Source organism: Taudactylus pleione, unplaced genomic scaffold (genome assembly GCF_031769625.1).
Source record: "Taudactylus pleione unplaced genomic scaffold, aTauple2 ptg000015l, whole genome shotgun sequence".
Classification (NCBI taxonomy): Eukaryota; Metazoa; Chordata; class Amphibia; order Anura; family Myobatrachidae; genus Taudactylus; species Taudactylus pleione.
In genome coordinates, this window is record NW_028284417.1 from 16,115,183 (window position 1) to 16,130,277 (window position 15,095).

Sequence of the window (15,095 nt, forward strand, 5' to 3'; positions counted from 1 at the left end):
CACGCTGCGGGCACAGTGGTTCGCTTCGCTCACCACATGGATTTATTCCCCCCTCCATGCCGGAATCGGTATGATATCCCAGCAGCCGCATGGCCGGGAGTTCGAATCACGGCAGCAGCAGCCCGACAGCGCTGGAAATCCCGGTCGTCCTAAGGTAAGTATCTACTAACCTAACCATCCTAACCCTCCTTAGGGGTGCCTAACCCTAACTTCCCCGCTGCCTATACCTAAGTCGCCCAGGGGGATGCCTAACCCTCCCGGGCGGTGCCTAACCCTAAGTCCCCCCCCGGGAGCCCTAAAGCTAACCCTTCCCCATGGGCATGGGAGGGGGGAATAAATCTATGTGGCGAGCGAAGCGAGCCTGCAAGGGGCCGAATGGCATTTCCTCAAGTTTACGCTACTTGCGTATCTTCACTCAGTAGTGAAGATACGTAAGTAGCGGAACCAGGGGGCCTCAAAGATACGGAAGTACCTATACAGTAGAGTAATTAAAAAGGTTATATAAAAGTAATCACTTGCTTCATAAGCCTGATAAAGGAGTGGAGCAATAAGCAACTAATTTGATAATATTGCTCTAATCTAATAGTCACCTGTTGAATCCTGTAAGAGTCACTTAATCCATATAATGAATGTTCACAAAGTTCCGGTATTTTATCCAGTAATTAGAGAGAGCTTGTTACCCAGTATGGTAGATCCACAATGGACATAAGTTGGCAAGGTCTCCTCGCAACGATCCTGGTATGGTAGATGTCAATGGGTGGTATGCCCGGGTATCTCTATCCTTTTAAAACTGGTCCGGAAAATTTAGATGGAACAATCCAATGTAGCTCTATACAGGAGAGGTGATCCAATATGTAGCTCAACGCATTTCTGTGGGGAATATCCCCACACCTTCTCTTTTTCCTGAGGAAGGTGCTCCACTCTTTTATCAGGCTTACGAAGCACATGATTACTTTTATATAACCTTTATCATTACTATACTCTAAAGGTATATATCCTGATAAATGTGTCTTTGTTATATTAACCAAGCTTTACCTGCAATTTAACTGAATTTATTATCAGATACCCACTAGCATTGTTTTGTCCACTTTTATGCTAATTACTTGATTTAGGAGGTTAACACCCTCCTTTAAATAGCTGCTGATTGGCAGGTGCCGCACAGGCAGTAGTGCGTCCACACAGACCACGGAGGCCCATTGCAGATTGATTGACAGGAAGTGACACAGGCGTGCCTGGCCGTTTTAACTTTTTTACGTGATTTAAAACTTCACTTTATCAACTAAAAAGTATGCTAGCACCCATTTTTAAGTACCCCAAATTTGCAGGGAGTACTTATTTTCTAAAAAAAAACCTGCTTAATCCTATTCTTCACTACTTGTGCTAATGCGCTAATTGGCACAACTCAAGTACCCCAAATACCTTCAACTCGGGGGCATCTATAGTGATCCCCAATGTTATTGCCTCTTTTGGGGGGTGTCAGGCTGAGTTCCACATTTTCGACAGGACTTTTCGCCTGTTTCAGTTTCACCGGGTGCGGTTTTGGCATCCTTTCTAATTGAAAATGGGGAATAGCGGAAGCGCGCCTGATACTTTTCCAAATGGAAAACACGCGATGTACTGTAGGCGAAAAGCCCGGCATGTGAAAAAGTATTGCGGGTGTGAAACTAATTGAATACGGCCCTTAAGCTTAATCAGAATATCAAGAAAGCATATCTGTGTTGTATCATGAGACAATGTTAATTTGATAGGATTATCAGACAAATTCCATTTTGAAACCACCTCAGACAGAAACCATATATCATCATGCCAAATACCTAAAATATATAATCATATTTTAGAACATATTTCATAATTGTCCCATGGTGGAGTGACGTATAAAGAAACCTTTTAAGAAATATAGGGTATTGTGATTTGGTGAGTGGGATCCTTGTTACAAGTTTATAGCTTGGAAAGAAAACATTTTCAGGGGGACCACATTGTAAAAGAACATTTGAGAAGCTTTCTTCTAGGATTAGTATTGAGACTGCGCTTAAGGAACTACTCCAAATTTCCTCTTGTACATGATTATTTAGGATTGGTGTTCCTTGGAGTAGGCCCAAGCTGCCGTGTAGGGCACTAGTTATTTTCCACTTTTTTGTTTTATTAGATTCTATACATTAGTTGGCTGGTTGGGATGCTATCATTCTGATGTATGGCCTTCTTAAATAAGGCAATCCCAGGTGCAGCACATAGCTGCTGGATCAGCTAATCAAGCCAGGTTACATGCTCGCAGAATCAGACCATATAGGCTAGAACATAATCAGTTGTACCACTGGTGGGAGTACTACCACTACTGGTAGAACAGTGGCTCTTTCAGATGATGCATAAAAATTCAACTGTAATATAACATTTGTGCATATGCGCTTCCTATAGATATGTAAATTATGTGGAAGATAGTGCTGCCTGATGATACTAGCGATCTAAGATGCTAAAATTTGTATACAGAAAGCAAATGGTACGTGTTGATGCAAAAAGCTACTCTTCTATTTAATAGTGAGAATGTGGAAATATATTTGAGATTATGACAGTAGTGTAAAGAGACACTACTGTAAATCTCAGATACATTTCATAAATAATTGAAGAGGCGACTGGATGAAGTTAGTTATGTTTAGAAGGAACTGAGATATTTACAGTTAAAAGGTACATGTTACATTTGACACCAGCTGGGATACCCGGCGTTACTCCATTTGGCTTGTGACCGGTGCCATATTCAAATTGCGCAGGCACTGTATTTGTCTGCTGGTGCCTGCCGGTGCACCAGCTGTAATTAGCTGGCAGCCCAGCACAAAATCCACATCTGCTGGTTGCTGATGCCACACAGAGGCAAGAGGCTGCTGGAGGGACACGGGGGGGTGTAATAATGTGTAAGAGGCATTACTGTGTGGCATAATGTGTAAGAGGCATTACTGTGTGGCATAATGTTATAAGGGGCACTACTATTGTGTGGAATAATGTGTTATATGGGGCACTAGTACTATGTGGCATAATCTGTAAAGGCCATTACTGTGTGGTATAATGTGTAAGGGGCATTTTGTGTGGCATAATATATAAGGGGCACCACTACTGCATGGCACAATGTGTATAAAGGGGTACTACTGTGTGGCATAACCTCAATGGGCTCTGTGTGGGGGCAAATGTATGGGGGGGGGGGGTTTACCTCTGGGGGCCCTTTTAAGATCTTGCTTTGTGGCCCCCAAAGTTCTAGTTACACCCTTCATGCAAACACAGAGGTTTGACTAATATATCTAGTCACTTTAAAAAGGACGAACTCTGGATTTAAAATAAACTTGCATGAGTCATGACGTTTGTCACTTGCTTAAGGTCCCCATACAAGGTAAGATTTTACACACGATATGCACAATTTCGATCGATCACAACGATCAATCGTGCATATCGTGTGTATTTTGGCATGCTGTACAACGGTGATGCGCATCCCCGCCGTTGTACATCGGCATCGTAGATCTTATGGAAAAACCATAATATCTGCGATCTGTCATGCTGTTTAATAGGTAAATTAAGCATCTTGAAAGATGCATCGTTTACCATTCACAGCAGCATGCAATGCATCGGGCTGAATTTGAAAATGTACCGAGGTGTCGTACGTTTTCGAATCGCACCGTGTATGGTCGGCATTAGACTGTGAGGTTAAAATGATACTTTTGTAGCTATCATTACACATGTTTTTGGCAGACTGCCCATTTCCACTTAGGCAAGCCCCAAAGCTTGTGTAATTTAAAGGTACGTACACACTGGACGATATTTTAAACAATATTGCCTATACACATCGTTTTGACAATTTTGTTTTATCGTCCAGTGTGTACGCACTATATAGTTAACGATGCACACTCCTGCGGGTCGTTATCGTGGTCTTCCATCGTATGTATTTGCAATACAATTTCATAAATCGACTAGGTGCATATCGTTCAGTGTGTACGCTACGAACAATGAACGACGAACAACAAGATGTCATCACAGCCACTTCCTGGACACTCCCAATCGCCATTTTGTAGAGTGAAGGCACAGATCACTGTCTGGAGCACGGAGCTGCTGCCTGGCTGCATAATTCTGCAAATATCGGTAGGTATAGTTCATGCCACACCTATCGTTCCACACCACCACTGACCACCAAAGTATTCTGCATGCCCCCCCTATCACCCCACACCACCACTGACCACCAATGTATTCTGCATGCCACCCCCCCTATCACCTCACACCACCACTGACCACCAATCTATAGTGGTTGCCACCCCTATATAATCGCCCCACACCATCACTGACCACAAATGCATAGTGGATGCCACCCCTATGTATCGCACCACACCACCACTGACCACCAATGTATAGTGGATGCCACCCCTATATAATCACCCCACACCACCACTGACCACCAATGTATAGTGGATGCCACCCCTATGTATCGCACCACACCACCACTGACCAGCAATGTATAGTGGATGCCATCCCTATGTATCGCCCCACACCACCACTGACCACCAATGTATAGTGGATGCCACCCCTATGTATCGCACCACACCACCAATGTATTCTGCATGCCACTCCTATGTATCGCACCACACCACCACTGACCAGCAATGTATAATGGATGCCACCCCTATGTATCGCACCACACCACCACTGACCACTAATGTATAATGAATGCCACCCCTATGTATGTCTCCATAAATGCTCATTATATAACCAACATGTGGAAAATAGTATTTAAAAAGGTACTTTCAACCCCACTAGTAAAAGGTGTAGCCTTCCAGTCATTAGGGCAGCACAGACGGTGTAATGGTTAGCATTACTGCCTCACAGCACTGAGGTCGTTGGTTTAGTACCCACTACGGCCCTAACTGTGTGGAGTTTGTATATTCTCCCTGTGCTTGCGTGGGTTTCTTCCGGGTACTCCGGTTTCCTCCCACACTCCAAAAATATACTGGTAGGTTAATTGGCTCCTAACAAAATTACCCCTAGTGTGTATGTGTGTGATAGGTAATATAGAGTGTAAGCTCCACTGGGGCAGGGACTGATGTGAATGGGCAAATATTCTCTGTAAGGCGCTGCGGAAAATGTGTGCGCTATATAAATATCTGGTAATAATAATAATAATTAGTCGTGTAAAATGTTCATATGTTTAGATGTTTATCCACGGGATGTCCATAATTAAATCCATATATGGCTTGTAGTTTGCAGGGGTTTTTTTTCCGTTGTTTGGCATTGTCCAAAGGCAAGATTGCCCTTCAGGTCCAAAGGAAAGGTTGACCTACAGGTAAGTTTTTGAATTTAAACCTGCTTTTAAACTTTAATCACTATTTACTACAGGTTGAGTCTCCCATATCCAAAATGCTTGGGACCAGGGGTATTTTGGACAAACGGAATATTCCATATTTTGGAATATTTGCATATCATAATGACATCTTGGGAATGGGACCCAAATATACACACAGAATGCATTTATGTATTATATACACCTTATACACACAGCCTGAAGGTCATTTTATACAATATTTTCAATAATTTTGTGGCTCAGGCAAAGTTTGTGTACAGAAATAAAATTAAATTATGTTTCATATACACCTTATACACACAGCCTGAAGGTAATTTTATACAATATTTCTTAATAATGTGTGCCTTAGACAAAGTTTGTGTACATTGAACCATCAAAAATCAAAGGTTTCATTATCTCAGTCATGCCAAAATAATTCCATATTTCTCAATATTTGGATATGGGAGACTCAACCTGTATATACAATAAAAACCATACATTGTTATAAAAAAAGGTATACATTAATTGAAAAACAACATAACACTAACATACTACTTTCTAAAAACATTTAAAAACAGCTAACTATGGGGGTCATTCAGACCCACTCGCGAGCGGCAGTACAAATTAGGGTCCCATAAGGGTGCATGACCAGTCTCAAAAGCATTGTGGCAACTAACAGATCTAGTCAGCTCGATGCCCCCTCTCTCTCTCTTTTTGTCATTTACATATAATAAAAGTAAAATAGAACACTTAAAAAAAAAAAAAAAATGCAAGATGGTGTTAGGTGGTGTAGCCCACAGATTTTTTCAGGAGAGGGGTCTGTAGGATCCTTTCCAGGTCCTGCCTGCATGTATGTACATGCTCCAACGGACCTTGGTACATGCACGTAAACAGGAATTAAAGTAATCACATACAGGGGCCCATTTATCAACGAGTTTTATCATACGCAACAAGTTTTAAAACTTGTTGTATATGATAAATGGTGCTCTAGCCAATCAGGTCCCAACTGTCATTTTTCAAACAGATGATATGAGCTGATTTGCTGGCGCACCATTATCATACACAATGGGTTTTAAAACTCATGATAAATGAGGCCTTGTATGCGATTACTTTACATCTAACTGATCACCAAGACAGGCTTCTCAGTGATCATACATTATAGAACATAAAGTGTCCTTATTGCTGTGATAAGGAATCTTTAATATTGGGGGCTTGCTGCAATTTATAATAACTATCATTTGTAAAGTGCAACGGAATATATAAGAAACAGTTAATAAAAAATAAATAAATAACTGTGCCCACAATGATTAATGGGAGGGATAAAAAGAAAAGCTTATGTGGTGGATTATAATGCTAATAAAGAAACAGTTGTAAATGCAGGGTTAACAATGGTACAGTGGGAAATAACGAGGCAGAGGTTATATGCACATAAATAATGAAAGCTGTAAATCACTGGTGGTTCTGTCCATGCTTGGATATACTGTTAAATGCATCTTACGTTATTGTACCTGTTAGAGGGAGACAGTTGATAATTTGTATAAGCAGATTTATTGATGTGAGGAGCTACACTTCCAGCAGGTCTCTTCTCATTCCTCCTGCCCTGCTTCCTGATAGTGTGGCCATGACAGACAGCAGAGTCTGACCCCTTACCACCAGCAAAGTCTGAGCCCTCCTGCCCTGCACTGATGACTGCAATTAGCGGTACATTGTGACTCATACATGTATCTCCCCCTGATCTCTGTGACAAAAGGACAGTGACATGGAGTGTAGCAATTTGCTTATGATTTGGCCACACTGGGCCAGTCCGACCTACTGTGAACGTGGTAAAAGTGAAGCATGCTATAATGCTGTGCCTAGAAGCTGTAGTCAAGAAAGAGGCACTGGAGAGGAATCTGGAGAACACTGTCTAGGGAGGAGCACAGGCTAATAAATGATGTGATTACATGCTAGTGAGGTGTGGGCTGGCATTTGGGGCAATGATATGCTGCTATTGCTACAACCCAACATACAGCACTGCATCCCTTAAGTGGTTTTGCATTGCTAAATAACCTCCAGAATTTCTGGTTCCTAATGTCTATTCCAGAGGTCAGAATAAGAATCTGCACTTGAAAATGATGATTTTTTTATTGTAACAGTTTGAATGAAATGCATAAAATGTTTAGAAATAATACAGTAGCCCAACAAGGCATACAAACCTACTGATCAAATAAGGGAGACCCTGTGTTTATTGAAATCAGGATTGGGGGGGGGGGGGATATCTGGGCATTAGAACCCCCACCCCTCTCCACCCACCCATTTCAGGACCATCTGGATTATAGGGTCATTATTTAAATAGGGACTCAACATGCAGGGAGACGCAGAGAGTGCATAGATCCCAGGGAAGGAAGGGGGGGGGGGAATCAGTATTTTTAGTCCATCCCCCCCCAACTACTACTATTTCTGCAGTGCAGGGTAATATTGACAAGTGATCACAAGTCAAAAACCTCTAACGGATCACAATTTAAAAAAGTTAATGTATCTCTTTAAAATGAGTATACCAGAGTTTATTGTAGTTAGGATGGGGGAGATACACTAGAATCTCTTGACTTCTTAAAGATTACTGAGATAGGCGATGTTCTCTATTGATCATACATGATCACCAAAATATATCGTTACAGGTGTCATATAATTAAAAAGGACTATACTCCTTCCACCAAGGGGTAAGCGAGAGCACAAGCTAACTTTTTGGTGCACTCCCCTCTGTTCTGTGGCATTTTACAATAGATTTCATAGACTTTGCTATGAGGGGCAGGGCTTAATGACATTGCACCTTCTGCACAATGAGCCTTTAAGCCCTGCCCCCTCCCCACCCAGCAACAGTTACCAGCAATGGAGGGGCTTTTTAGGTAAATTTCTACTTTGTTTCAATTCCTGCAACTCTCAGAACAAAGGGCTCACCCCGCGAGTAAGTCCATTCATATGCAGCACTTAAAGTAGCCCGGGCTCATTGATTTTTATCTCATCCGGTGCTGGTGTAGACAGCATAGGTGGGCGAGCGAACATAAAAAAATAGGAACCCAAGGCGTTTAAAGATTCAAATATCAAGTAGTAAATAAAAGTGTTTTTATTTGCAGTTTGCTATCATTATCTTTCATTTTGTACATTTAACTTTTATTTTGTACTATTTTTATTTTATTATGGAGTCTCGTTAAGATTATATCTAGAATAATTTTGTCTTTTAGCCTGTCATTGCATAGAAATGTCTCTGCCCGCTGTCTACCTTTAACCCACAATATTTTGGGCATAGCAGTGCAATCCAGCATTTATACAGCAGAATAGCTGATGGGCTGTGCAAGTTATTGATACAGAAAATACTTCCGGATAAACCCTCTCACAGCAGCGATCAAACATGCAGCTCGCACATATCCCCCTTCTAGCATCCCAATAGGCAGAAGGGGTTCAGCTTTCTATCAGCCCTATAGTTCTGGAGATTAACATTATGATGAGAGTGGTGTGAGTAAGACCTGGCAGAATGACACAATTTGTATTGTGCTTAGGCTTGGAACATAGGGATAGGAGGATGAATATACAGTCAGGTGCATAAATATTGGGACATTGACAGAATTTTCATATTTTGGCCTCTATTCACCACCACAATGGCTTTGAAATGAAACAAACAAGAGGAATTACAACGGTTTCTATATGTGACTCCCACTTTTTAAAGGGCCACAAGTAATGGGACTATCAACTCAAAGGCTATTTCATGGACAGGTATGGGCTATTCACTCATTATTTCATTATCAGTTAAGCAGGTAAAAGGTCTGGAGTTGATTCTAGGTGTGACATTTTTATTTGGAATCAGTTGCTGTCGACTCTCAATATGAGATCCAAAGAGCTGTCACTATCAATGAAGCAAGCCATCATTAGGCTGAAAAATCAAAACAAACCCATCAGAGAGATAGCAAAAACATTAGGTGTGCCCAAATCAACTGTTTGGAACATTCTTAAAAAGAAAGAACGCACCAGAGAGCTCAGCAACACCAAAAGACCCGGAAGACCACGGAAAACAACTGTGGTGGATGACAGAAGAATTATTTCCCTGGTGAAGAAAAACCCCTTCACAACAGTTGGCCAAATCAAGAACACTCTCCAGTAGGTAGGTGTATATGTGTCCAAGTCTACAATCAAGAGAAGACTTCACAAGAGTGAATATAGAGGGTTCACAACAAGATGTAAACCATTGGTGAGCCACAAAAACAGGAAGACCAGTTTAGAGTTTGCCAAACAACATCTAAAAAAGCCATTACAGCTCTTTAACAACATCCTATGGACGGATGAGACAAAGATCAACTTGTACCAGAGTGATGGGAAGAGAAGAGTATGGAGAAGGAAAGGAACTGCACATGATCCAAAACATACCACCTCATCAGTGAAGCATGGTGGTGGTAGTGTCATGGCGTAGGCATGTATGGCTGCCAATGGAACTGGTTCCCTTGTATTTATTGATGATGTGACTGCTGACAAAAGCAGCAGAATGAATTCTGAAGTGTTTTGGGCAATATTATATGTTCATATTCAGTCAAATGCTTCAGAACTCATTGGACGGTGCTTCACAGTGCAGATGGACAATGACCCGAAGGATACTCCAAAAGCAACCAAAGAGTTTAAGGCTAAAAGTGGAATGTTATGCAATGGCCAAGTCAATCCCATGACCTGAATCCGATTGAGCATGCATTTCACTTGATGAAGACAAAACTGAAGGGAAAATGCCCCAAGAACAAGCAGGAACTGAAGACATTTGCAGTAGAGGCCTGGCAGAGCATCACCAGGGATGAAACCCAGCATCTGGTGATGTCTATGCGTTCCAGACTTCAGGCTGTAATTGCCTGCAAAGAATTTGCAACAAAGTATTAAAAAGTGAAAGTTAGATTTAGGATTGTTTAGTTTGTCCCATTACTTTTGGCCCCTTAAAAAGTGGGAGGTACATATAGAAACCATTGTAATTCCTACACAGTTCACCTGATTTGGATGTAATTACCCTCAAATTAAATCTGAAAGTCTGCAGTTTAAGCACATCGTTTGTTTAATTTCAAAGCCATTGTGGTGGTGAATAGAGGACAAAATATGAAAATTCTGTCAATGTCCCTATATTTATGCACCTGACTGTAGATATGTATATACAGATGTGTCCTCATACAATTTATCCTCAATACGCCACGCAGCCTGACTTGTATGGCGGGAGAGAGCCGCCAGGTCCTGTGCAACTCTGCTAGCGTTAGACTCATTTTCATCAAAAAAAGACGCTCAAGTCGCAATGTGATGTGACTAGGATGCACCAGGAGACTCCGATGATTAATTTGACATGTATCTGTGAGCACCTGAGTCTGTATATGAAGCACTAAAGAACTTGGAATTAAAAAAGCTGCGGCTGCTACATTGTAGCACTTTGTATAGAGATTCAGATTCAGCCGCACACAGACTTAGACGCTTTTTTCAAAAAAAAAAAAAAAAAGTCGAATGGCATTGTGATCACAGCCTAACATAAGGACGCCCACTTCCCCTTACAGCGTATACTTTGACAACATAGCTAAACAATCGGTAACATTGAGTAACATCGGACCCATATGCACAGTTAAGGTAGGTCAGACCTCAGTCGATGGCCTCGATTGGCCTCAGTCGATGTCTGGTATCACAGTGGCTAATTCATGCACGCACCTGCAACGGCGTTGAAACGCACTGGCACGCCTGCGTTCATCCGACCACCCCACCCGTCACCACCCACAAACGACACTTCCTGTCACTCTGCCATGGGTCTGGTTCGCACACTGCAATGCGTACGTATGCGCAGTGCGAATTGGCCATTTGCGTGCGTATAAGCAACTGCGTTCCTTGCTAAATCAGGTCCCTAATTTATACCTCATTCTCTGATTTAACCACCTGTGCTCAACCATGAAGATCTCTAGAACCTGAAGTGTTGGGGTGCCTTGAGGACCACGTTTGGGAACCTCTGCCTTATAACTTTAATGCATACAATTTAAATACTGTGGGTCTGCCAATTTCTTCTTGATCGGCCAAGTGAGAGAGATTCTGAGAAAGCATTCACCTGAGAACCACCACTGAATCTCCCGGTTACGGAATTCAGTAGCTAAATACCTTTTCTATCTTGCAGTCGGCAGCTGCTGTCCCTTCCAGCTTGTCACGGCCTTCTACTCATGCTCCGCTGCTGCGCGCAGTTTGGGACCACCCCCTTGCATTATTATGCCCTGCTGCAGAGCTAGGGAGACACAGGCACCAATGCGTACAAAAGTCTGCAAGCCTGGGGCCACACGGGGTGTGAGTTGAAGTGCCGTTGCAACGTCACTTCAACCGGCTCGCCCCTAATTGAATTGGCCCCTTACTGTACGCGATGCAGACTCATCCTTAGCAATGAAGATTTTAAAACTCATGGTCTGTGCAAGGTATGCATTTCATTATAGTGATTATGTAATCCGTTTAAATAGGGGAATGCAGATTCTGAAGTTGGAACCTTGCTTAATGTAAAATATCACTGCTTTCCTAGTGGACGGCTGCACAGTACAGGTTGAGTCTCCCATATCCAAATATTCCGAAATACGGAATATTTTTAGCATGACTGAGATAGTGAAACCTTTGTTTTTTGATGGATCTATGTACACAAACTTTGTTTTAGGCACAAAAATATCACAGATATGGTGTAAAATTACCTTCAGGCTTTGTGTATAAGGTGTATATGAAATAAATTAATTTCATGTATGTGCACAAACTTTGTTTGAGCCACAAAATTATTGAAAATATTGTATAAAATGACCTGCAGGCTGTGTGTATAAGGTGTATATAATACATAAATGCATTATGTGTTTAGATTTGGGTCCCATTCCCAAAATATTTCATTATGGTATACATATATTCCGAAATACAGACTACTCCGATATCAAAATACCCCTGGTCCCAAGCATTTTGGATTTGGGAGACTCGACCTGTACTACTTTTTAGCTTAGTGTTATTACTAACATGTACTATTTTGCATGATGCATTAACACAGGCAGGCAACATGATTCTCTAACTAACCCATATTATATAATTATATATATATATATATATATATATATATATATATATTCTAAATCTTGATTGTGTACATAGGTCAATTTCTGTTCATAGCGTAATGTTGTTTAAATAGTTTACCCACTATATCAAAGCAACTCAAAACAACTCAACACTTACAGTGCCTACAATGTGTATTGCAGCAAGAACATGCAAGTACTGTTACTTTTTAGTGCTACTGTAAGATGCTCCTTTATACACACGGCTTGTATAAACACTGGGAAGGACATGTACAAATAGTAACAAAGGTGGTAATTGCAGAGCTGTAACTAGACATTTTGGTGCCCTGTGCCAGAAAGTGCATTGGTGAACCCCCAGTCCCCCCCCCCCCCCAGTAGTAATGACCCTTACACATTATGCCCACAGTAGTGATGCTCCTTACACATTATGTCACACAAGTACATATTCCCCCTCCCCCAAGTCTCTTTCCCAAAAGCAGGGGGGTGGGGGGGCAGTATCTGACAGGAGCAGGCGCCAGAGGAATAGCATAGCAGCGCCACCACGGCTCCTCGGCAGCAGGGGACTGGACTGGGAGAGACATCATGACGTTTCTCCTAGTCCCTGCCTTAAAACAGTGACGCTTGAAACAGGGAGGGGGCAGATCACAGGGGCAGGCCCGCTGTAATGTATATTAGTAGCGGTGCACCCAGCAGATAAAGAGCCGGGCACACCACTACCATTATACATGGTAGCGGGCGTTAGAGGTAGTGGCCGTGGTCACGGGTGGAGGTGGCCATTTCCATCCACAGGGCATGTGCGCTCTGTGCAGGCGCACCAGCTGCACCACCCTAGTTACGCCCCTGGGTAATTGACTATATATAGAAGTGGTAGCTTCTACAGTAAGATTATGTAAGCATACACTAGGCTAATCTAATACAATAATAAGGCATTACAAATGTAAGATACAAAAAAACAACACAACACAATTCAAGTAAATTACAAAGTAGTGTATTACAAATGAAAATGATTTGATAAATGTACTATAAGCGCTAGAAGGCACTGTATAAGAAATATACTGATGCATATACTGTATTGTGCAGTCTGTCACCATAATTGTAAACCTTTTATATCCCTAGTACAAACAAATTTCCAGTTCTTTCATACAAGCATTCAGAGTAAGCACTGGCACGTTTCATCTTAGTGGCTTTGGTTGATCTCCAACTCCTCCTGCAAGGTGAAATACTGCCAAGCATACCTCATGTGCCAAGGCATCCGCATTTTCCTGTCAATTCAAAATGATAAATAATAAATGCAGGTATACTGGCAGTGCCAATTATATAAAGAGAGAAAGGGGATACACACTCAAATACACAAAAGAAAAAAAAAGAAAAATTATTATTATTATAATCTGAAAATGAACTTCTGGAATGGTCCACTCTCTTAAAAGATGGAATTGATTATATCATAACGTACATTTTATTTGTTATAGCAAAATATGTTAAAACAATAAAGAGCTATCCACCTGACTGGGAGTGTGAAAATGAGGCGGATCTAGTAAGTGTTATCCTGACTCTCTATCCCGCTCATAAATGTGCCTATACCCCAAACTAGGTTTTTGGTATAAAGGGACTATAATAAGAAGACATATTTCTATTTATTATAGATCTATAAAAAGGAGCATGTCTGACATAAATAGGTGCATCACAGTTACAAAATAATGAGTGCGTGGAGCCAATGCATTGCCTTTTCTAAATGCCAACATGTGCTCACTGTGCCACTTGTGTGAAATAAAAAAGCTCCAGAAGTGCTTATGTTGCAGTCACACAACTTTTTGGGACATCTTATAAACTTGTTGTAAATTGAAAAAAAAAATATTTAAAGAAGGACGACAGCTGGGGCTGTGGTGCGATAGCCTCACAATACCCTAAGCAAAGACTACATCAATGCAATATAGTAACATACTGAAACTAGACCATTTAAAATGTCATACACTTTAAAATACAGGTACAGTTATCCTGTTAATACACTGTATAGGAAAATATCAACTTGACATTTTATTTTTATCTCTGTATTATTGATTTGGCGCTAAGGAGTGTGACAGAGTTTAATGGATCAGCATATCACCTGGGTGTCCGCCTCAGCATAGACACGGACTACATCCTCTGTTCCTGAAGGACGTACAAATGCTCTGGACATACTGTATGTCTTGACAAGATCGTCAATTTTCTCCTGCAGCCCTGGTGGTTTTATAGTGCGCCTCTCTGCATCGGTTGTATCAATCACTTTCCTGTCTGCCACCTATTAGGGGAAAGAGAATGGCAGGAAGCTGCATATGTAAGGCAGAAGCGTCAGACACAAGACAGCAGGACAGACATTGGCTTCCCCTTAGCAAGCTCCTACATGTCAGTAGGGGAGTGACCTCAGCCACTTTTGCACTCATATTTGACATCATTTATATAATTACACCCACAAGACACGCAATCTGCATGAGAGCTTCGCAGCAGCATCTGGTCTCAGTCCCTTCACTACCTAATAATATAATACAATAACGTGACTATTCTCTCTCTAGTCTAATCACTATGATTTTCAGGTCGGGTGTGACAGCAGCAAAGTAGCACCCCCAATACCCCTTCCACAGCATCATCTTATTTTACATCGGGGTGTTCAAAGTGGCAGCACAAATCTGTATTCTCACTGGCAGACTGAGCTGCTCCCTATGCTTCCAGAATATTGTCATGTCAGGGATGAT

At 41.6% G+C, this 15,095-nt stretch overlaps 1 protein-coding gene across 1 annotated transcript in view; it reads right to left on the reverse strand.

The window, feature by feature from the left end:
• Window positions 1-13,338: 13,338 nt before the first annotated feature.
• Window positions 13,339-15,095, reverse strand: part of PGM3 (phosphoglucomutase 3) — a 38,971-nt gene continuing 37,214 nt past the window's right edge. Inside the window, exons 12-13 of the mRNA XM_088471821.1 lie at window positions 14,471-14,644; window positions 13,339-13,628 (exon numbers count right to left, since the gene is read on the reverse strand). Coding sequence (XP_088327947.1) covers window positions 13,539-13,628; window positions 14,471-14,644 — 264 coding nt within the window. The 3' untranslated portion in view covers window positions 13,339-13,538. The remainder of the gene's footprint in view (window positions 13,629-14,470; window positions 14,645-15,095) is intronic.